Source organism: Patiria miniata, unplaced genomic scaffold, assembly GCF_015706575.1.
Source record: "Patiria miniata isolate m_02_andy unplaced genomic scaffold, ASM1570657v1 HiC_scaffold_21, whole genome shotgun sequence".
NCBI classification, from domain to species: domain Eukaryota; kingdom Metazoa; phylum Echinodermata; class Asteroidea; order Valvatida; family Asterinidae; genus Patiria; species Patiria miniata.
In genome coordinates, this window is record NW_024037060.1 from 6,875,905 (window position 1) to 6,898,101 (window position 22,197).

Below are 22,197 nucleotides of genomic sequence, written 5' to 3' on the forward strand. Positions count from 1 at the left end.
GCTTGATTTTCCTGGTGTTTTTATCCCCCTAAACAATTAAAAGAAAAGCTTGTCAGAACCATGAAACTGTCTAGGCAAAACTGGGCCCATTTTTGTTTGCACTTACCGTAGCACCCTCCGAACCATCCACCCCGGGCTCACCGCGGATACCAACACCTCCCTACAAAATACAACAAAGAAGAAGTGAAGAATCGGTCATTCAATTCTAAAGCAATCATCCAATTTCCTGTGACATTAATGCCTACGAAACAGAAATTTGTTACAATCTATATAGATCCCCGCTGATGGCAGCATAACAACAAGAATAACAACCATAAAGTAATGAAATATACGAGAAAAGATTCATCACTAATAACAACTTTTAAAAATTCCATTGTTCTCAAAGGCACATGACAAAATCACTCCTTTCTTCACGCACATAGGACTTGATTTTGGGTTAAGTAAGATTGGAGGCTTTGCACGGTGGAAATACTATTGAATGAAAAGTTTGTGGAAACACCATGTGCAAATAATTTTTCAACTAAGAGAATGGTTCTGAAAAGAGCCAGAGGTACATTGTGTTATTTCGATGCAAGTCATGGCAAGTCAAATGGACACCATTAAACTCTCTATACAATTCATAACACGGCATTTTTCGCTGATTTTAACGGACAACATTCCACAATAATACGTCATGAAATGTTTATGCCAGCTCAGTTACTTGCGCCACAGTCTCGATAAAATTGTCCCAAGTCAAAGGTCCAAGTGCGGACACTGGTAAGATTTTACCCAGGCACTTTTTTCCATTGTCTTGGTAAAATCTAAATAAAAAACAAACATGGCTACATCATGAAGACTTGTTTTAATAGTTAAAGGGTGAACTCACAGTTGGACCACGAGCTCCATCAGCACCGCGAGCTCCGGCTAGTCCAGGGTAGCCTTGGGCGCCAAGCTCACCACCGGGTCCGGTGGCTCCGCGAGTCCCCTGTGTGCATGGACAAATATTACACCATTCCCTAACCACAGTGATTTGTAACGCACACTTGCAAACATAAATGCGGTTTAATCAACTGACAGTATAGTTGCCTTTTTGACACCCACTCCTGAATTTTACAATTGGATTGATGGTATTTGGATGACTGCTATCTATAAATAAATAAAGGTCCGACGAAGGGAAGTAATACTTTTCGAAACGCTACCAATAAATCAACACAGTGATATGCAATGTTCTCGTTAGGGTGTCCTCTTCTTTTTCTAATAAATAAAGGTATACAATGCAATTTTTCTGATTCTCGTCTTTACCAAACTATAATAATTACAGTTATTATTATTTTACAATTGCAGAAAAAAACTTTGGCAATAAAATGTATAGTCCATTTTTCAGTTTGCGGCTTATATTTTCTACGCAGAATTACCAAAGTCAAAAACGAGTTTGAACAAAGCAGTTTTAGGTTCACATCTAAGTTAATATTTTAACATCCCTGACATGATGGAATGTTGAGAAAACTGAGACCAGTGAGACTCTGAAATAGAATGCAAGAAACAAAAAACTTACTGAAGGGCCTCTAGCTCCAGCCGCACCACCAACTCCAGGGGCACCAGCTCCACCCTGTGGGGGAAGGGGAGGGGGACACAGGGGTCAAAGGTCAGAGGTTACATATGGCGTCTTTGAGTGGGGGATAATTCATCAGTGATTTGACCAAGTAGGCATTTACAATGGAATTGTTACTATGACGAACAGAAAGTGGTTTCTGGCTGCCAATGTTAGGTATAATAGTACGTGAAAGCGGGGAAGCCCAAGAGAATGGTCATTATAGGAATATTTTTGATACAGTGGTGTTGGTTATACAGGTTGTCCCACAAAAACAGTTGAATCGGGCATGTTTTCAGAAAAGTGGGGGTAGTATTCAAAATCGTGTCTAATGTATTGCTGAGTAGAATAATTGGTCTTCCAAACTTTTTTTTTTTTAGGATGTTTGGTTCAGCAATCACTTTTTTTATTTATCAAGTTTACAGATCAAAGCCGGTACAATATGTCACATGTTACTCTTGAACAAAGGAAATAAAACCCTTTGTGTGTTTCTGTTACTTTCTGGTATTCTAATGTGCTTCCCAAAAAATCACGCAATGTAGTGCCAACAACTGGTGAAATTCAGGGTTTTTGTGGAAGGGAGGAAAAAAGTATTGCAATACAAAAAGACAATATCAAATATAACAGACAGAGGAATACTCACGGCATCGCCCACACCTCCAGTTGCACCATCTGCGCCGGCATTTCCCTGATAAGCGGAGGGGGGAGGGGGTGAAACAAATACGAAAATATGACTTATTTCATGTTAAAAAAAATATGACAGTATCGAAAAGGATTCATTTAATTCAAAAACCTTGAATTCATTCAGACATTCCGTTTCATTATTATTTTGATGAAAAGTCAATATTTATAGTGATATTCAACACTGCATGGTGAATCAGATAAAGTGAAGGATAATCAAATCGATTTTAAAGTTGCAAATTCTGCGTTGTTTCGAGGACAAGACACTCAATGGCTAGACAGAATTGTGGGGGATTTTTTTTTTGGGGGGGGGAGGGGTGGAGGGAGAAGATCAATTTTGAATAAAAAGTTTCAGAGTTTTTTATTTTTATGGAGACCACGATTTCGAGCCAATCAGATCAAATACTTGAGGAGCCAGTATTTGCTGTTAACCGGATGGTCAAATAAAATGTTGGAGACTTACAGTAGCACCAGTGGCTCCTGGAGCACCATCAGCGCCGTTCTCACCGCGCTGACCTACGATACCTTGGAAGCCCATATCACCCTGGGGACCTGCATCTCCCTGTCATCGAGAAACAAAGACAAAAGTGGATTGTTTTCCTTTGCAGTAGTTTGCGAAGAATCTGTCTGCTAAAAAAAGAACATCCTTATTTTAAAAGTAGGGTAGAACATTTGTCATTTTTGCATTATGTTTGTTTGAAGCAACAAAAGTGCTCATTATTAGACTTGTGAGAACTTGTGAGGGCTTGTGATTTACTGGTGATGGACTTGTGCTGGACTTGCAAGGACTTGTGGGGACTTGTGATAGAACTGTTAGGACATGTGAGGACTTTGATGGGCTTGTGATGAACTTGTGAGGACTTGTGAGGACTTGTGATGTGCTTGTGATGGACTTGTGATAGACTTGTGATGGACTTGCGAGGACTTGAGATAGAACTGTTAGGACATGTGAGGACTTTGATGGGCTTGTGATGAACTTGTGAGGACTTGTGAGGACTTGTGATAGACTTGTGAGGACTTGTGAGGACTTGTGATGTACTTGTGATGTGCTTGTGATGGACTTGTGATGGACATGCGAGGACTTGTGGGGACTTGTGAGGACTTGTGAGGACTTGTGATGGAACTGTTAGGACTTGTAAGGACTTGTGATGGATTGGGAGAGCTTGTGATGGACTTGTGAGGGCTTGAGAGGACTTGTGATGGACTTGTTACGACCTGTGAAGACGTGTGGACTTGTGAGGACTTACAAGTGATGGACTTATGACCTGTGAGGACTTGTGGACTTGTGAGGACTTGTGATGGACTCCACTACAACACTGAAACCTTTGAAGATACAAGAGAGAACCATGAACTCACCTTTGCACCGCTCAGACCCATAGCACCCATTGTTCCAGTGGCACCTTGGGGTCCCTACAAATAAAAAATATCCATACAAGAACAAGAACACATTAACATCTCTTAATCTTGTTGACAGGGTTGTCCTTTTAACCTCATCGCTGACATACTCTGAATGTTTTTGATCATTATTTAAAATTGAACTGGCAGTACTAAAAATGTAAAAAAAAAGGGAAAACAGTAAAAACAGTAAAAACAAAAATAAGAAGCCGATGAACACTTGTGAGAACATTAAAGAACTACTATCTTAGCAAATAAATTTCCAACCTTGTAAACCCTCCTGTTGTCTGAACAGTCACAGACAGTCGGAAAAGATCAATCCTCTCCCCTGCTAGTCACTAACAGTCAGATCATATTTCAAGCAAGCACTGTGACTAGTCTAATTCAGTCAACAGACAAAAGCAGGCGAGTGCCATGCACAGCTGGCTGATCAATCTTCTACAGTTAGAGCATAAAGCTCTGTATCAAGTTACCTAAACAGTCACAGCAAGTCGATCCTGCTTTATGTAGGCTGGGAGCTCTTACCTGTTAAATAGAGTCACTTGATTGATTTAAATGAAAGGAGAACGTGGCACAGAATGTTTATGTTTGCATAGGAAGACTTCTAATATATGGTCTGTTTATAATTATTATTTGTTACTCACAGCATTTCCGATGTCACCATCCGAACCATCTTGTCCCCTCACACCCTATTTGGAAGGGAAAAAATGTAACAAATATTAAAATTCTATTAAAATTAACAAATGGTGAAATATGTGAGAATACAATTTTCATTCTGAATCCAAGAAAGATCTGTTATTATAGCTAAAATTTCAGACTTAAAGGGAAGATACAACATTTGCAAACATCAAAAAATGAAATGATCAAATTACCACGAAATACCTTACTGGATTGTTAGGGAATGAGAGTCTAAAGCATCCTGTAAAATTGTGGGTCCTGGTGTGCTGACATTTTCAAAAACAATTGTATTTTTGCAACGCTGGTCGGCCGACCATCGTTAGAGAAAACTGTTTTTTTTTCTCAAAAACTGCTCGTAATTTTTCATATTTAGTTATTTCGCGTTTTCTTCGCAATTGATTATACACACCTGTGAAGGGGTACAAGCCAGCTTGACTGATTCTCTGACCTTACAATTACCCAACGTATATAAATTGTTACGTTTCATCTTAAGTGGGGTCAGGGAACCAGACTACAAGAACATGATTGGTTTTCTTGGTTTTTTCCAGCATCTGCAAGCCCAAAACATGAAACAAGTCAGTTGTAACAACATTTGCTATACCACACTAATCCTCCAAATCCATTTATTTCTGAAAATTGCAGCAAAAGCAAATGATGTACATTCCCTTTTGCCCTGACTGTGTTTTGCACTACCCGACAAGCTTTTTTAAAGCACCGTTTACTCAGTGCAAGAGAGTTTGGGTCGATTCCCACCCGTGTAAAGCAAAAACCAAGTAAAAAGCCAAACTGGCTCAGAGTCTGTGGTCACCAAATGCAGCAGGATGCAACTGTGGCATTGTTCAATGGGACTAGCTCTCATCGTCCCAGAAGGGTGCAGACCAGTAAATCGGTCCGAAATTGCCTACGCCGGCCTAATCACGATTTGCATGCCCTCAAAATCTTCAGTATTTGAGCATGCTGTGGGCCATGAACTTGAGGGTTTGTAAAAAATATGGGTGGAAGCCGTGCACAGGACTGGGAGCTTGCAGTTCTGTGTAATTTGGATGTAATTTGGACCCTAAAAGCGCTCTATTTTGCAATGGAGTGTAGGCATCGTTGCAAAATAGAGCGCTTTTAGGGTCCAAATTACATCCAAATTACACAGAACTGCAAGCTCCCAGTCCTGCGATGGGCTTCAGGACTATTTTCAGGGGTGATCATCTTCAGATGTAAATTTCTCCTAAAAATCATCAGTTGACCCCCCGAAAATTGAAAAAGAAAATGAAAGATGATGAAATAAGCTTAATTTGATATGTGTGTTTCAAACACCTTGGAGAGTTGTGAGTATTTTTCCCGAATTTCTGAAGTGGGAGCATTTACCATTGGGGTCTATGGGAGTTTATGTACTGGTCTGCTACCAGAATTGGCTGTTTAAGCACTGGTGTTGATGACTGAATGCATCACAACAGCACCAGACTTTTCCACCGGATGCACTGTGTTGCGTACACGTCTGGCAGGGTTAGGGAACTGTTTAAGATGACTCTTTACGCATGAGATAAACAAACACGTCAAAACTCACAACAGATCCACGCTCCCCGCGCTCTCCCCTTTCACCAGATGGACCAGCATTACCCTGCAGATGAAAAGAACATTTTTTCTTGAGCCAATAAAGGAATAACGCAGGAAATTTCTATAAAATGTAGCTTTTTTCCCTCTCAAATTGACAAACGTTTTGAGTGTTTCTTGATGCTGTATCAGCAACTACGTACCAAATAATGAGCAACATGAGACGGACAAACGCATGGGCCAGAACCGCAGAAAGTAAAGTGTTGATGTTGTGTTTTAGGCAATTTAGGACAGTAGGGAGGTTTCGTAAGCGATCGGATACAGTTAGCGCACTAGTCATGTCATTACGTCACCATTTTTACAAAGAGCCACATATGTCAAAAATTACCAATTTTTCGATTTCAATTTTTTTTTCTCAATATTTTGCATTAAAACAATAATCATTTGCACATGTTTCTGTAAGCAAACCATCATCAATTTCAAAGTTACATTAATGTTGCAAGGGGCATAAATCTCGATAAATGCATTTTGCGTTTTCATGAAGAGCCACATACATTTTGGCCCCTTGAACGCGTACAAAACCCATTGCATGGAAATACGTAAAAGTAGGTCAACTGAGAGTTCCGTTTCACGAAGAGCCACATATCTTTGTTACACTTTCAGCTATGTGCGCGTACCTATGTGCACTTATGGAAATACACGTTTAACAGAAAGGGCCAATATGTCGGAAACCTGAAATTTCGTTTTCACGAAATAACTGCTGTATTAAGTCTAATTACTGGGTTCAAGTGAAAATTCAGCTCTCATAGAATCTCAGTCGATCAGTCAGTCATTTGGGTTCAACAAAACTCCTTACCCTTGCTCCTGGGGCTCCAGCATTTCCTGCTTGTCCCATTGCACCAGAATCACCCAGCTCACCAGTATCTCCTGTTGCCCCCTTCCTGCCACGGGAACCCTAGAACATTAAACAGGTCAAAAAGCTCAGGAAGATGTTCATACAAGGCCCGTTCCAGACGCCGTGCTACTGCTGCGCCAAACTCAATTGAAGTGAGTGCAGCAATAGCTCGTCTACAGCACGTCAGTTGCTGTAAACACCAAACTAAGTTAAAACAGTTCAATGACATTAGTTCAAAATTTCACCCCCTGTGATGTGGCTGAGAGAGGGTATTGTGAGCATGCGCATTCCTAAAATGTTTGCCCCAACTTCGAATTGAATTGAGTTCGGCACGGCAATGGCACGGCGTGGTGTATTGGGGGGGGGGGGGGTGCCATAGTATCAACTAGGGAGGCCCACTACCATAAAAAATACAAAATACATAGGCATGGCTTTTGCCGTTGGCGACGGGCCTGGGGCAACAGCCCTGTCGAACCAAAGGATGGTGCCATGCCAAATTCAAATCACCGAGCTGAATGGTTCTAAACGCTGTGCTATAATCGCCGTGCAAAATTAACAAAGACAAATTAGTTGAGTTCGGCATGGCAGTAGCACGGCGTCTAGCACATGTGCCTAACCCGTCACCCCCGAGAAATGTATTCCATCATTTTGAGATTTTGTGGAACAGTTGTCATTAGAAAACTTCAAATAACGATCCCTTCTCCATGAAACTATTTCAAAACAAACAAATTCTTTTCGGAGAAAAGGGGTTAGTTACATAAAGAGCATTCACAATTATTTGAAAGGGTACGATACATTATAGCTGTAAACTGCAGGTCACCACATGTACACACATTGACTGACTATAGAAATATACATTATCAAGATGTTTGATGTGTATTAATTCAGTTTTTTTCTCCATATTTTTTTGTTTAAGGGTGGGTGGATTTTTAATTGAAAAAATTTATATGAGGATTTTAAGCCACATCTTATTAACTTGGCTATGGCTTACAATGACACACCTGTCAATGGCAGTTGCTGAAGCCACATCCCATAGACATGCATGTTAACACTGACACCCAATGCCAAATAATTTGGGATGTGGCCATGGAATGCAGATGGACATAATTTCATGGCACCATTAATGACACTCACCCTCCAGCCTTTGTGACCTTGAGACCCCGGAGCTCCTGGCATCCCTGCAGATCCCTGCAATGAAGCGTCAAGATGAGGAACAGTTTTATTTTTATAAATTGGAATTAAGGCCAAAAAAAAAATAAGTCTGTCTCTGGTCAGCGCGCGCGTCGATTTTAATCATGCGCGTCGATCTTTTTTTTTTCCAAATGTTCCGTGGTAGCACCAACAGCGCCCTCTATTTCAGCACCTCCTCAATTTTTTTTTACCAAAGAGCACCAAGGAATGGGAAATTGCACCAAGGCAAATGATCGAAAGCACCAAGGCAAATTATGGAGGACATCAATGTATATGAGGACACCAAAAAAAAGCAAAATAGTACCCCACTTTGTCTGTACAATCCAAGCTTGGTGAAAGAAAAAAAAAGCAAAAAAAAAAAAAAAAAAGCCGCGTGGCCGTGTCAATTCTGGAACTTTGGTCTGACCAGAGACTGAATATTTTTTTTGGGGGGCCTAACGTCGGGGCGATATAAATTTCATTTTATATAATTTAATTCTCCCCGACAAAAAAGTCCATCTTAAACAACACGTAGTTGCAGTACCAGCTGCTACATCAGACTCGAACCAGCCAACCGACCCATGCAGACTCGAGTCGTAAGACGTCTGCACTAGTAAGCAGGAGTCATGGGTTCGAGTCCCACCCAAGTGAGCTTGTGAATTTTTTTTATCACAAGCCTACGGACAACAATGAGTACATAGTGTTTATAAATTACAACGGCGAAGGGTAATACCTAAGATATAAGTTTTGTTTTTACTCAAAAAGCTTCCAACCACTATGGAGTCCGTGCACAAGTACATACCCCCTCAACGGTTACGACAAGAATTAAGGTCGGTTCATACTTGGCGCAAAAGCGAATGCAAACACAAATTTGTGACGTCAGGGCAAGTTTTTGCGCTGCGAATTAAAAAAAAAAGTTGAACCCATTCCAAATCCGGCGAATTTCGCAGTGAATGCTTCAAGATGTCAAATTCGCATTCCATTTGCATGAATTATGAACCAGCCTTAAGCGAAATCTTCAACACACTGATTTTGAGCACATAATTATTTGTCTCCGAGTTTTCAAAGCCTGTTTTCAGTACAGCAGGTCAGCTGTGACAAAAACGACACCTTTGGGCATTTTACAGATATCCAAGAAACCAGTCTTTAATGTTGCACCTGTTGGCAAGTAATATTAAAAACCAAATAAGACATTTCTTACCTTTTTGTGAAATAAAAAATGCTAAAGACCTTTTTTTCATTTGAAAACAATGAACGCCATTTTTTTTTATATAAGAGGCATAAATTTAAGCCGTGGTTGGCAACGAAAATTGAATATTAACACCCTTATTATGTAAGAAACAGCTTTAGTATTTTCTTTGAGAGCGATTGAAGGTTATTTTGTATTTTCAACAATCCAATGATATGTATGCCAACCTGTGCTTGGCACAAAGTGAAAACCACAGGTTGCCAAAGAAAGGTCTATCTTGAGCTTACCGTTGCTCCAGTTGAACCGGCAGCACCTACGGATCCACGATTGCCGTTGTTTCCCTAAAAAAAAAAACAATTTAAAAAAATTAAAATTGAACATGAAATTAGCCACTTCTTAGTCGCTGATGTACCAACTGTGACCCGTGAATACATCTCTGTATAGTTGGGGTTTGTCGGTTTGAGGAGGAATAAGTGGAGACTTCTGTTCTCATGAAAAAATACTGACAGATTAAATGCAAGAGTTAGCTGAAATGTGGAGTGTCATGGCCTAGCGGTTAAGAACACCGGACTCATGTTCTGGTGTTTCAGAGGCAACAGTGACATGGGTTCGAGCCCGCCGGCGGACACTTGTGCTCTTAAGCAAGGCACTTAACCATTATTGCCTCGTCCTTCGGATGGGACGTTAAGCCGTAGGTCCCGTGTGTTGTATAAATATACGTAAAAGAACCCAGTAAACACTTATCGCTAAGAGAAGGGGTTTGCCCCGGTGTTTCTGGCCTCCTGTATAAACTCCCACGTGGAGTATTTAGGAGAAGAACCAACCAAGAACCAACCAAGAAAAAAATACAGTTTCAACTGATGAAAGAGGGTTCCCCCCCCCCTCTTTTTTTCTCATGAAAGCTTCCAATCATTGAAAAAAGGCCACTTGTGTAAGGGTTACAAAATGAGGGGGACAAAATGCTCAAGAAGAAAAAAAAATTGACAGAGTAGGAAGAAATGGGCTACTCACATCTCTGCCGTCATCGCCATCAGGCCCACGTGATCCAGCTGGGCCCACGGGTCCCTGGAAATGCAAACGGGATACAAAGCATTAATAGCACTTCATGAACAAGCTTTGCTTTCTTTCATCCTCCAGATGTGGACAAATAATAATAATAATAATGTGGGGAAATAGATTATGAACATACATGTAGTACTGAGATCTAAACTGCTGCTTTAAGGCGAATTGTTTACAATGCACACATCACCTCGGGTGCAGTAGTCGCCATGGGCGTCGCCAGGAATTTTTCTAGAGGGGGGCAAAATTTTTTTTTGCCAAAAAAGGCTTGTATTTCTCAACACATTCTCGATTTATCAGTTTTAGAGGGGGGCAGGGACATTCCCCCCCCCCCCCCCAACTCATTACATTTACACCACTTTGTCTTCGCCCCTATTTTTCTTTTTCTTTTTTTTCTTCCTTTTTTTTTTTTTTTTTTTTTTTGCTTTTCCAGGGGGGGGGGGGGGGCAAGTGCCCCCTCTTGCCCCCCCTCGCGACGCCCATGGTAGTCGCCCTCCGCTAAACAAAAACTAGTACTGGATCGTCCCATGTTTGTAACCCTTATTTGATGTATAATTCATCTTTTTGGTGAGTACCCTATGTGAAGTGAGTATAAGACAACAATTTTGTAATAAGACTTAGTTGAAATCAAGGGATAATGCAGATTTAGTCACAATGTGTCTACATGCCTTTAAGATTGAATTCCGATATTACTTACCGCGCGCCCAGTGTTTCCTGCAGGTCCTAAAACACCTCGCATTCCCTGGGCTCCCTAGAAGGGTGAAAATTTTACAATAAATATAAAGACTTCAAGATATTTTGAACAGATGGGTTTTTTTGCAACTACAGCTAAAAAATATGCAAGGTTTGCGGTAACACCGTGTGAAGTTTATCTCTCTTGAATCGTGTGGTTCTGAGACGAACCAGTTGTTACACCTAAAAAGGGAAGCAATTTTCTGAGAACTGAGAACCAGAAGAACGAGAAGGCATTTCAATTTATAACGATTGTTCAATTCATGAACTGAAAATTTTTTTTTTTTTAAACTATCACTAACAATTTTTTTAACGGTTTTTCACTGTAATAACCCTTGAAATTTACCATTTTTAAAAACTAATTTATTATAAAAAGGCAACAAAGGCAAATTTTGGACCAAAATGAACGATCACTGCCAGAAACTGTTAACAACCATTTAATTAAAGTTTTTTTTTTATTTAAACCAGCCTTTCAAACCATTTTTCATATCTTTGAGCACTTTGTCTTTTTTACACCACCAAGTAAACTCTGTATGTTAGCAAGTTTTTGAGGTCGAATACTTACGCGGTCACCAGCCTTTCCGGGAAGACCAGGTGGTCCTGGGGGTCCCTAGTATTGAAAAAAAAAGAAAAAAAGAACATGAATACCAGCAAGACCAATAAGGTAAATATACTGGACAAAATGGGGTCAAAAGAATGACAGATGAGCAATCTTACTAAACAAAGCAGTTTGTCTGGAAACTTCAACTGTATTATCTTTTTCTTTTTGGGGGGGGGGGGGAGGGCACGATGTGTACTTTGCCCTTATAAGTGGAAAATCTAACCAAATTTTGACATACTGACTATAAACACAAACTTTCTGGGAAAAATTGGCAATTGTACGGTGTACAATAATGAATGTTTATGAGCACAATGGTAAGACTAATTTCATGAGGTGACAGATAGATTGTTCCATTCCACGTGGCAAAGCCAAGTTTGCCGAGTGGAATGGAACATTCCATCTGTCACCCAATGAATTCTTCTTTCCATTGCAAAAATGTAAAACATTTGTTATTTGTTGTATACAACGCCTGAATAAATCTGCGTCATCTGATTGGTTATAGTGTGACCGTGCAATGGAAATTCTATTGGTTATAGTGTGACCGTGCAATGGAAATTCTATGAACCATAGAATGGAACTGAAACTTTTTGCGTTGCGGCCACGCCACTGTGGGTTGCGATGAATAATTCAATGACATGTGATCAACGACCCACCAATCAGACGATGGGGATTTATTCCGGCGTTAAATAACAGACAATAAGCCATTTGCAAGTGACCAATGATCTTTGGAATTTAAATTTGAAAAACGTCTGGCACACTGACTTGCTCAGAATGCTTGGCACATTTTAACTTTGAATTCTCCAGACCAAAGACACTGTTGCTAATCACATGATTCGGGGCAAGCTCTTGCATAGTTACGTAAGAGACGTTCAGCGCCAATACATTGTTCACAATGGGTGAGAATGGCACAAAGACACCATACCATGCCTGAGCTGGGGGTTGCTAGCATAAGGCTTGCCCCGAATCACGTGATACAGTAACAGTCTCTTTGGTCGAGAGAATGCAAAATTAAAACGTGCAAAGCATTGGATTCAGTCAGCGTTCCAGAATTTTATTTAAATTTAAACTCGCAAATGGCTTATTTTGCACACACTGGTGAACCTTACGCATATAAATACATTTTTAATACCTCCACTGACTACAAATGGCAAGTAAATTTTGCAGCGTTACCTGTACCACTTGCTGAGGTCCATACCCGGCACCGTAGGAGGGGATGCTCTTTGACCCATAACCTTGCTGGTAAGTGGGAGCAATGGCCTGTGAAGAAAAGGATAAGATTAAGAGATCTCTGAGGAATGATGTCGATTCTGAATGAGGAGAATAAGTTTCCAGAGCTGAACTCTTTTAGGTTGGATTCATTGGAATTTTATAAAAAAAATTTAGTGAGTGAATTTGGGTTCCCATGGGGATTTCAGAGTCTAAACTTCATCACTACGCATTAATAATTAGAAGTATTTTTTTTTTCAAGTATTATTAATGAAAGATAAAAGAAAAAAAAAGTTTTCTTTTGTAGGAACTCTTTGACTTCATTACCAAAATCTTGAAGGAGGGTTCCGATTGAAAATTGGGCATTGCTAAATCTGTGATATGATATATATCACTACAACCCCAAGGGTTAAAAAAAATATGCAGAATCGCGTTGAATTGAACATGGTTAGGATTAGTGACCTGATTAGTCAGTGCCCAGAAGCACTTCAGTATTTTCACCAGATCCATCAACAGACACGAAATTTTAGGCATAGTTTCTCATTACAAAACGGAAAAGAAAACCCCAACGACCTACCTCACCAGGTCGTCCTGCGGGGCCAGGTGGGCCTGGCGGACCGGGGTATCCGTACTCTCCAGGGTCTCCGCTAGGTCCCTGTGAGTCCACACAAGTTAACATGAGAATTGGGGATAATTAAGGAGGCGTCTGAATTACTTGGCTACGGCTTGGTGATAACGCATGCGGCTATAGAAGCGGCTGAAACCACTCCCCATAGACTCATGTGGAATAGCCAGCCGTAGCCATGTAATTTGGACGTAGCCTTAAATTGATTCGCAGTACAGTGTGTCATCAAACGTTTGTCTTAAAGAGGCAACTTTTCAACTTCATGTCAGCTTCCTTCATACATTTTCTGGCCTCCTGTATAAACTAAATTTTCTGGCCTCCTGTGTAAACTCCCACGTGGGGTATTTAGGAGAATAACCAACCAAGAACCAAGAACATTATTGTATTGTTGATCATCTGTCCTTCACTTTTCAATCTGCAGTTCATACAACAAACACTCACATATAAATCGTCGGGTCGCACCACGAATAGACGTATCGTGTGCACAAAGTCCATAGACAATACGTTACTTTGTGTATTGCACCTGACGAAATGTAAAGCCTCGTGAAAAAATGTATTCACAGAAATTATTCAATCTTAAATTGTGCGTGTACTCTCACCAACTGAAATATGGCCTAAATATCAATTGCTTTCCAATATATCCTCTCCAAAAGCTGGGTTTCTTTTTGTAATTAGGAAGCGCTCAAATTTCACCAAGATCGTAACACTGTCATATTGTGTTTACCTGAAACAAATGAAGCAATCCAAAGAACTGAGCGTAACTTTCAAAACCGCTTATAAAATTAAACACGACTTCTGTCAAATGTAAATTACACAATGCTACACCTTCGCAAAAAAAAATGTTCAAATCTGAAAAAGCATGTTGAACGCCGTTGCCCAAGTCGTTGTAGTTGCATGGTAAACAAGTACGGGCAATAAGTAAATTATTCTAAGCACTTTTGCCATAGGGGGAGTGTGTGGCCTAGTGGTTAGGATTCGTGACTCGTGATCAGAGGGTCCGGGGTTCGAATCCAGCCGCTGGCCATATATTGTGTCCTTGGGCAAGGCACATCACCCCCACTTGCCCCTCTCCACCCAGGAGTATAAATGGGTACCAGCATTAGCTGGGAAGTAATCCTGCGATGAACTGGCATCCCATTCAGGGGGAGTAGAAATATTCTCAGTCGTTTCATGCCAAGGAAACCGGAGATAAACACCGGCCTGATGAGCCACATTGGCTCGGGACAGACTTTACTTTCTTTCTTTTTTTACTTTTGCCTTAATGACTGAATAACCACTCAAAAGGGTTGGGAGTGGGGGAAATGGAAAATCCAACCAGTGTTTTAGGCACTGATGGGAAGAAAATAAAGAAAAACTCGTGATCAGAGGGTCCGGGGTTCGAATCCAGCCGCTGGCCATATATTGTGTCCTTGGGCAAGGCACATCACCCCCACTTGCCCCTCTCCACCCAGGAGTATAAATGGGTACCAGCATTAGCTGGGGAGTAATCCTGCGATGAACTGGCATCCCATTCAGGGGGAGTAGAAATATTCTCAGTCGTTTCATGCCAAGGAAACCGGAGATAAACACCGGCCTGATGAGCCACATTGGCTCGGGACAGACTTTACTTTCTTTCTTTTTTTACTTTTGCCTTAATGACTGAATAACCACTCAAAAGGGTTGGGAGTGGGGGAAATGGAAAATCCAACCAGTGTTTTAGGCACTGATGGGAAGAAAATAAAGAAAAAACAATTGCTGATTTAGCCTGCTTTTCAGCCTATATGTCTTAGCCACATACCTTGCGTCCCTGTGGTCCCATTTGGCCTGGATATCCACCTGGGCCTTTGTATCCCTGGAAGGAGAAATGACAATTTAAGTGAAGGGAATAATAAAAAAAAAATTGGATATAATAAGAAGTAACTTGCTAAAACCAGAGTTTAATAAGGAAATAAATATGTGCTTGGTTGGTTTTAAACAAGTCCATTTGGGGAATGGAGGCTGATAATGGGTGACCAGGACCCCAAACTGGTCTCAAACAGACGTGTATAATATCGGCCAAGGACATATTTATTCCCATTCATAAATACCTTTTTGGTCAAAAGCCAAAACCAGTGAAAAAAATAATAAATCTCCGGCGATCTTGTTCAACAGTTTTACTTCATGTTTTTCAAAAAACACCTCTTCTAGATATATATGTTATGGTATGTGCCTCTTGCGAGTAGTCGTAAACAACTCCTTATATGGAGATTGGAGCGTGGCGCAGAATGCAGTGGTGCCAGTGTAGTGTGAATTTAGGACTGTCGTAATACGGACTCCTTGGTAGTTTTGTGAAGACTGTTTTGTTAAGCGAAGACTGTGAACGTTCAACCAAAACAAAGGTAAAAGGGACCAGACTTCATAGGAGTCCAAATTTCATGAGACACAAAAGTGTTTAAAACAGCCAGCCGGTGTTTTATCAAGCGTTTTAAGACTGGCCACGTGACAGGCTAACGACCAATAGGAATGGGTAAACTGTCTTAGGTATATATGAATAGTGAAATTCTTCCAACTCACAGGTGGTCCAGAGACGCCCGGCAATCCTGGGGGTCCTTGCATATATTCCCTCTGCAAAATATATCACAAGAAAAAAGCATCCGATTGTGTCCCTCGTTTCAACTCTTTCAAGTAGGAAATGATAATTGTTTTAAAGGTACATTAGGATCATTGGCTGTCTGTGCAATTTAAATCGTTTGAAGCAACAAGTTTTCTCAAAATCTTAAGAAGGGTGCATATTAATCAACTAGTTTGTTAAAGTTTCAGCTCAGGGGAACTATATATTTTGAGGAAACAGAGACAACGTCTGCGCAATTTTTGGGGTCTGCTAAAAAAAATGTGCCCGCCGGCACACTTTTTTAAAACCACCATGTACAATGAGTGTTTCCCTTCGAATTACAACATTTCATACGGAATAATTTTACAGGGTATTAGGCACCAGTTTCTTCTTCACTTTGAGCAGGGATTTTCATGTGAAATCATCACAAGTATGTTTCAAGATTACTGAAGATGTTTCTAATAAATAAGACAGGATTAAAGCAGGGTTCTATGACATCCAAGCTGATATACTGGCTATTCAAGAACAACAGATGTATGTGCCAAAGTATGCGGAAACTGAAAGTTAATACTAAAACTTACAGGCAGCATAGCTGGTTCTCCAGGATATCCTTTGTCTCCTGGTGGACCTGGGACCAACTAAGATAACGGGGGGAAAAAAAGAATGACATTTCATGAATAGGGTTCATTCACGAGTCTGCCACATTCAATTGAAAGTAAGGTAAAATCTTCATTTTTGGATCTTGCGAATGAAAGAAATGAAAGTAATAACAAACTAATACCAGTCTGCTCTGATGAATAATTAAAAATATTGTGATTAATAATACACTGATGTTTTAAGCAACATGTAACCCTGAAAGGGCCGGGAGGGGGGCAGAATCCGTCACCCCCTTAACTTTTTCCACGATCCCCTAAGCAAAGGAAAAAAGGTTTCCTGACTTTTTAGCCTCGAGTCTTGCGCATCTTTTGATACCAAAAACATAAACTTCTGACCATGGGTTACCGCGCAGCGAAAAATGTTTTGATGCTGCGTGCCGTGATTTACTGAATTATGAAGTGTACACAAAGCAGAATTACCATTGGTGCATATGAATAATCCCCCCCCCCTCCACCCCCCCCCCCCAATCAATCGCAAATCCTCACAAAGTCAACACACAAGTGCATCATGAGTCATCCAGTCACAAGTCAAGGCGCAAGCTTTGAATGGACAATCAGCATTTTCAAAACGACCGCCTTTGGCTTTGTCTGAAGGACGTATTTTGTGCCCCCAACTTCTGGAACTCCAGCTACATTTGGTGGCCCTTATGCTTCAGGAACATGCAATTTGTTGATGCGAAGCCAAAAGTTGGAAGCCTTTGGTTTAGTTTGCCTCTCAGTGATTCAGAAGTGGGAGTCAAAGCCGAAGCCGAAGACGAAGCAAAGGTTTCGGAAAAAAAAAAAACCTATGACAGAGTTGCAGTAAAACAAAAACCAGCAGTGTGCCAAGTAATACCAAAAATTCACAGCTTCGCTAATTGAATTTTTGTCTAATTTACCTCGGGGGCTGTCTTGGGCAAATTTGATGAAAACCATCCAGGTCATGTGGCGACATTGGAAGAAAATAAATGAAATAAATGAGAAAGCAACATATTTTGTGTTCTGATTAAATTTAATAGCCAATGCTATCAAAGGTGATTGGTATGTCTTGAACCCACAACCGCCTGCTAGCTGGTGCAGACATCTGGTATAGTAGTGAGCACAACATTTGAAAAACTAACAAATGATACACATCAGGGGTGTGAGTGACCACTGATAAAAATAGCTGAAAACAGCTGAAAAAGGTGTAAAAAAAGCTGAACTTTGGAAATCTCCTATACTTTTGTACACAGCAAGTGAGGTAAAAAAGCTGAAATCCAAAACAAAAAAAGCTGAAATCAGCTTTAAAGCTGAGGTTTCACACCCCTGACACATTATATCTGCCCAATGCAAAATTCTAGTGGATATTTTTAATTTACTGAATCCAATGAGAAATTGAAAGACGTACATTTCCTGCACACCACCTTTTTGCATTTCTGCAAAGAGCCTTCGCGTGCTCCACTCAGACTGTAGTCGATGGAAGGATTAACCCCACGCTCTAGCCTCACGCAGACGTACCGTCCACCCTCGTCACAGTTCAGGTCATCTTTGTTGACGCGGGCGGCCAGGTTGTTGAAGTCCAATCTTGTGCCTGACCTCAGGTAACTACTGGCCATTGAGGGGGTCAGGGTCTGGGTGTCTATCGTCCGAACGTTTCCGGTGCCGTCCGCTTTGTTGGCCAGGAAGGTTGGCATTCGCCAGAGGTTTCGTCCCGTGGCTTCACCGCTGTTGGGGTTGGAGAAGATGGATACGTCGAACTCCAGTGTGTCTGTTAAGTCGTCAACGACAAAGTCGCCTCTCAGGTCGGTGCTGTCAATCACAATGCCTGCAGCAGTTAAGAAGGAAACGTTTTTTTTTCATTGTTTGTTATTCACACCTTGCTTTACAACTGAACTGCAAATAAGTATTCTCAGTTTAAACCTTGTGCGTGTAACTGAAAATATTAGGCTATGCAGGAGTTTGTAAGTGCAACTCTTTGAATACATTTAACTTGGGGTTGTTTTTTTAAATGATATTTGAATTTTTGGATGGAGTATTTTTAACCTGCAAAGTGTTTGCGAATCTGATTATAAAGCTGTTTTCTTAGTAATGTACCACTCACATAACATTTACATTGCGGACTTGATTCAATCACCACAGTTATCGCCCTTGTTTAAGTTCTGTTATTGTCGTTTAAGTTCGTTTGGTTTAAGTTTTGTTAGTGTTGTTTTTTTTAACTTGTATAGATTCCTGAAGAAGAGCAGTTTTACTGTCTCAAAACGTCGATTAAATCCACTCCAGCCAGCAATGCATTGGTTCTGTGTCACCCCCTCTTTTTTACATTTACATTTTATATGTTTTTGATGGAGTTTGGATCCGTTTTAATAGCAAAATGTTTAAACACTCTTCCCCTAAAGTTCACTGGCAGTAAGAACTTCATTCCAAAATCAACTGCACTACAAAGCATAACAAGTCATACCGTCACATTTTTGGCGGAAGCACTTTTTCAGGACGGAGCTGTCGGGGACGGGACTCAGCTCAAAGTTGGGATCGGGCCTACTGCCCTTCCGCAGCTCAGCGCACAGATAGCGCACCTCGTTGCAAGACAAGCCCTGCATGTTGAAGTTGGTGTCCACCATTCCAAAGTCGATGTCTTCCCCGGGGTAGGCATCCTTGCTCCTCTGGTAGTTGTTGAGGACCTCACGCTGCTCGTTGAAGCGGCGGCCCACGCCATTCTCGGAGCTGCTGCCGTAGAGGGAGAGCTCCCACAGATTATCGCCTTCCACACCGCCGCTGTCCGGAGTGGTGTCCGCTGTCATGTCAAACATGATCCGATTGTTGGGGTCGTTCTCCTTCAAGACGGAGTAATCATTGCCAACAACTCTCAGGTCCTCAATCTTCACACCTTAAAGAGTGTACAACAGTTTCAAGTATGAAAATTAAGTCGCTAATATTTTAAAATCTAAAATGTCAATGTGAATTCGAGCGATTCACAATGCAGTGCGCCACCAAGAGTTTGCCATGGAGAGTCAGTGTTTCAAATTTAAGTTGACAAAACAAGGCCCATTTGAATGAGTGTCATTAAACAACTGTAGCTAATTGGTTATGAATTTTGGTATAGCGTTCAGCCGCCTTACTAAAAAAAACATATTGGTACAAAGAAAAGAAAAAGGCAAACTTATACTCAAATCATAGGCTTACGAAACTACAGACCGGAAAAAAAACAACAATTTCAAATGTCCTGCATTGTGAATTTGTCGACCATCTCCTACAATGCACTAGGAAAAATGAACTCTCTGTGGCAAACTCTTGGTGGCGCACTGCATTGTGAAACGCCCGAATTAAATCACCAAGTGATAACCAACAGAAACCTCTGCTTACCACCAGATGGTATTATTATTTGAAGTTTTAAACACAATCACTCTGACAAATGTCAATAACAAATAGGATATATTAAGACAGCATTAAAGATTCACGATTATATTATCAGGTTCAGCCTATGGACTAAAAGCACTTTTTTTTTAAAAAATTTACAAAGAGAGTATTGAAAGAAAGGTTTGAAGATCGCTTAAATTGCACATGAAACAATTAAGCTGTACGGAACACGGACTTGAGACCCTTTTAAAGTTTGTTTTATTTTAGGCTTGTTAAGACGGAAAAATAGAACGCCTAAAATGACAATGACAACCATGGGCATGGGCTTTATTCATGAGTCGGCCATACTGAATAGAAAGTGAGGTAAAATCAACATTTTTGGAACTTGCGAAGAGAAATGAAAGCAGTTACATAAATTTTATTACAAATTAATGCCAGTCTGCTCTGATGGATAATTTAAAATTTGTGATTAATATACCCTACTGTTTTAAGCCACATTTAAAAAAAAAATTTAAAGTGAGGCTAGAATGCACAAATAGTATGGCACCATCCCATCAACAGTTCACAATTTATAAAATACATTCAGGGAACATGACCAAAATGGCTTCCTCGCGAATAAGGTCGATATACTTTGGTAAGAGCCTACCCTTGCGGCAATCTTGTTCTTTGCACTTAGTGACGACCTCCCCACCATCAGCAGCCTGGAACTTGAAATCCGGTTCGGCCCGCAGTCCCTTAGCATACTCCAGACACAGATACTGGTACTCCGTCTCGCAACCGATTGAGCTCAGGTCAAACTCGGAGTTGATGTCGTCGAAGCGGAGGGTCTGGCCCGATGTCAGGTCCTTGCTGGACAAGTCCCGGGAGAGGATCTGACGCTGGGGGCCGATCCGGGGACCACGGCCGTCCGGCCTGGTGGAGCCGAAGGCCCCGATACGCCACAGGTTCTCTCCGCTGACGCTGCCAGTGTTGGGTCTGGGTTCTACATTGACGTCGAATCTTACCGGCGTTGGACGGCCGGAGACAACTTCATCGGTTAAGACTTCCATCTCCCAATCCATATCATCAATGATCACACCTGGGCAATGGACAGTCAAGAAATAAACAGACACGAAATAGACAACGCTCATGAACAAAATGCGTCGCAGCAGCTTACATTGACACATACATGTCATTTAAAAGTCACGTCTAAAAGTCAGTGACGCATAGAAGAAATGTTCATCTCCAGCTGATGCACTCAGAAACTTCATCTGAGGTCATTCAGACTTTGCATGAGCGATTCCTGCTCTTCTTCTGACAGCGATTGCTGTGGAAGGAAGATCCACGTGAAGGTTCAGTGCTCAAAGATTTGAGGAGAGCAAAACACTACAGGCTTGAGTGTCACCTGAAGAATTCTACCCCAAGTTTTGGAAAGCACTGAGAATACACTATGCTATTAAAGTTGACAAATGTCAAATACTTTTTTTTCTTCAAACAAAAATGCAAATATCACTCCACCCAACTTCCTGTACAAGTGAAACTTTGTTACCAAGATTAAGAACAAAGACAAAACTGATTTGTTTTAAAACCCCGAGGATCCCCAATCAGCCAAACTCCAACACAAGGGTTTGGTGGAGTCCAGCTGTTCAGTGCACGGTTTAAAAGCACAGGGTGTCGGAATTTACAAGGATGAGGAAGGTTCCTAGTAAATCATTCTAGAAAGTTAGGTTTTTTTTTAATATGATCTAATTAAGACAATTGATTCCATAGTCAAAGGGGTTAAGACAAGGATATGTAGGAGAGTTGATCTCACCTTTGCACATGTCGTCAGGCACTTCCATACAGCTCCTCAAGACACTAGCGTCAGGGACAGGGCTCAACTCAAACTCTACCGGGGTCTCAGGATTACGGCTGAACTCGGTACACAGGTAATTGAGTCGCTCGCAGTCCACGTCGGTCATATCGTACTGTGTGTTGATGGGCTGGAAGTTGAGTGTTGAACCGGGGGTCAGCAGCTCGCGGCTGGAATAGTAGTCATCCAGGACTTGCTCCTGGGGGGCCAGACGTGGACCAGAGCCATCTGCGCGCTCGCTGCCGTACATGTTCAGTCGCCACATGTTGCGTCCGACCAGCGGTGAGCTTTCATCGGTGGTCTGCACGATGGTGTCAAACGAGATATCGTTTTCTGGCCTACCCTCGTACAGATCGCCTGAAGTTAGGGTCGACTCCACACCAGAGACGTACACAGCTGCCAAGCGTGAAAGAAACAAAGAAGAAAGGTAAAAGAATGCTCTTTTGGGATCATCGGACATACAAACATACATTTTGCTCTTCG

General features: G+C 41.2%; 1 protein-coding gene across 1 annotated transcript in view; it reads right to left on the reverse strand.

Annotated features, from left to right (window-relative positions):
* Positions 1-22,197, reverse strand: part of LOC119729864 (collagen alpha-2(I) chain-like) — a 56,360-nt gene that overhangs the window by 26,355 nt on the left and 7,808 nt on the right. The window contains exons 6-29 of the mRNA XM_038202657.1: positions 21,676-22,110; positions 20,530-20,961; positions 18,988-19,413; positions 17,938-18,354; positions 17,450-17,457; positions 16,497-16,553; positions 15,879-15,929; positions 15,124-15,177; positions 13,299-13,376; positions 12,686-12,772; positions 11,480-11,524; positions 10,880-10,933; positions 10,135-10,188; positions 9,411-9,464; positions 7,899-7,952; positions 6,726-6,824; positions 5,883-5,936; positions 4,291-4,335; positions 3,608-3,661; positions 2,715-2,813; positions 2,214-2,258; positions 1,535-1,588; positions 866-964; positions 107-160 (exon numbers count right to left, since the gene is read on the reverse strand). Of these exons, the coding sequence (XP_038058585.1) occupies positions 107-160; positions 866-964; positions 1,535-1,588; positions 2,214-2,258; positions 2,715-2,813; positions 3,608-3,661; positions 4,291-4,335; positions 5,883-5,936; positions 6,726-6,824; positions 7,899-7,952; positions 9,411-9,464; positions 10,135-10,188; positions 10,880-10,933; positions 11,480-11,524; positions 12,686-12,772; positions 13,299-13,376; positions 15,124-15,177; positions 15,879-15,929; positions 16,497-16,553; positions 17,450-17,457; positions 17,938-18,354; positions 18,988-19,413; positions 20,530-20,961; positions 21,676-22,110 (2,909 nt within the window). The remainder of the gene's footprint in view (positions 1-106; positions 161-865; positions 965-1,534; positions 1,589-2,213; positions 2,259-2,714; positions 2,814-3,607; positions 3,662-4,290; positions 4,336-5,882; positions 5,937-6,725; positions 6,825-7,898; positions 7,953-9,410; positions 9,465-10,134; positions 10,189-10,879; positions 10,934-11,479; positions 11,525-12,685; positions 12,773-13,298; positions 13,377-15,123; positions 15,178-15,878; positions 15,930-16,496; positions 16,554-17,449; positions 17,458-17,937; positions 18,355-18,987; positions 19,414-20,529; positions 20,962-21,675; positions 22,111-22,197) is intronic.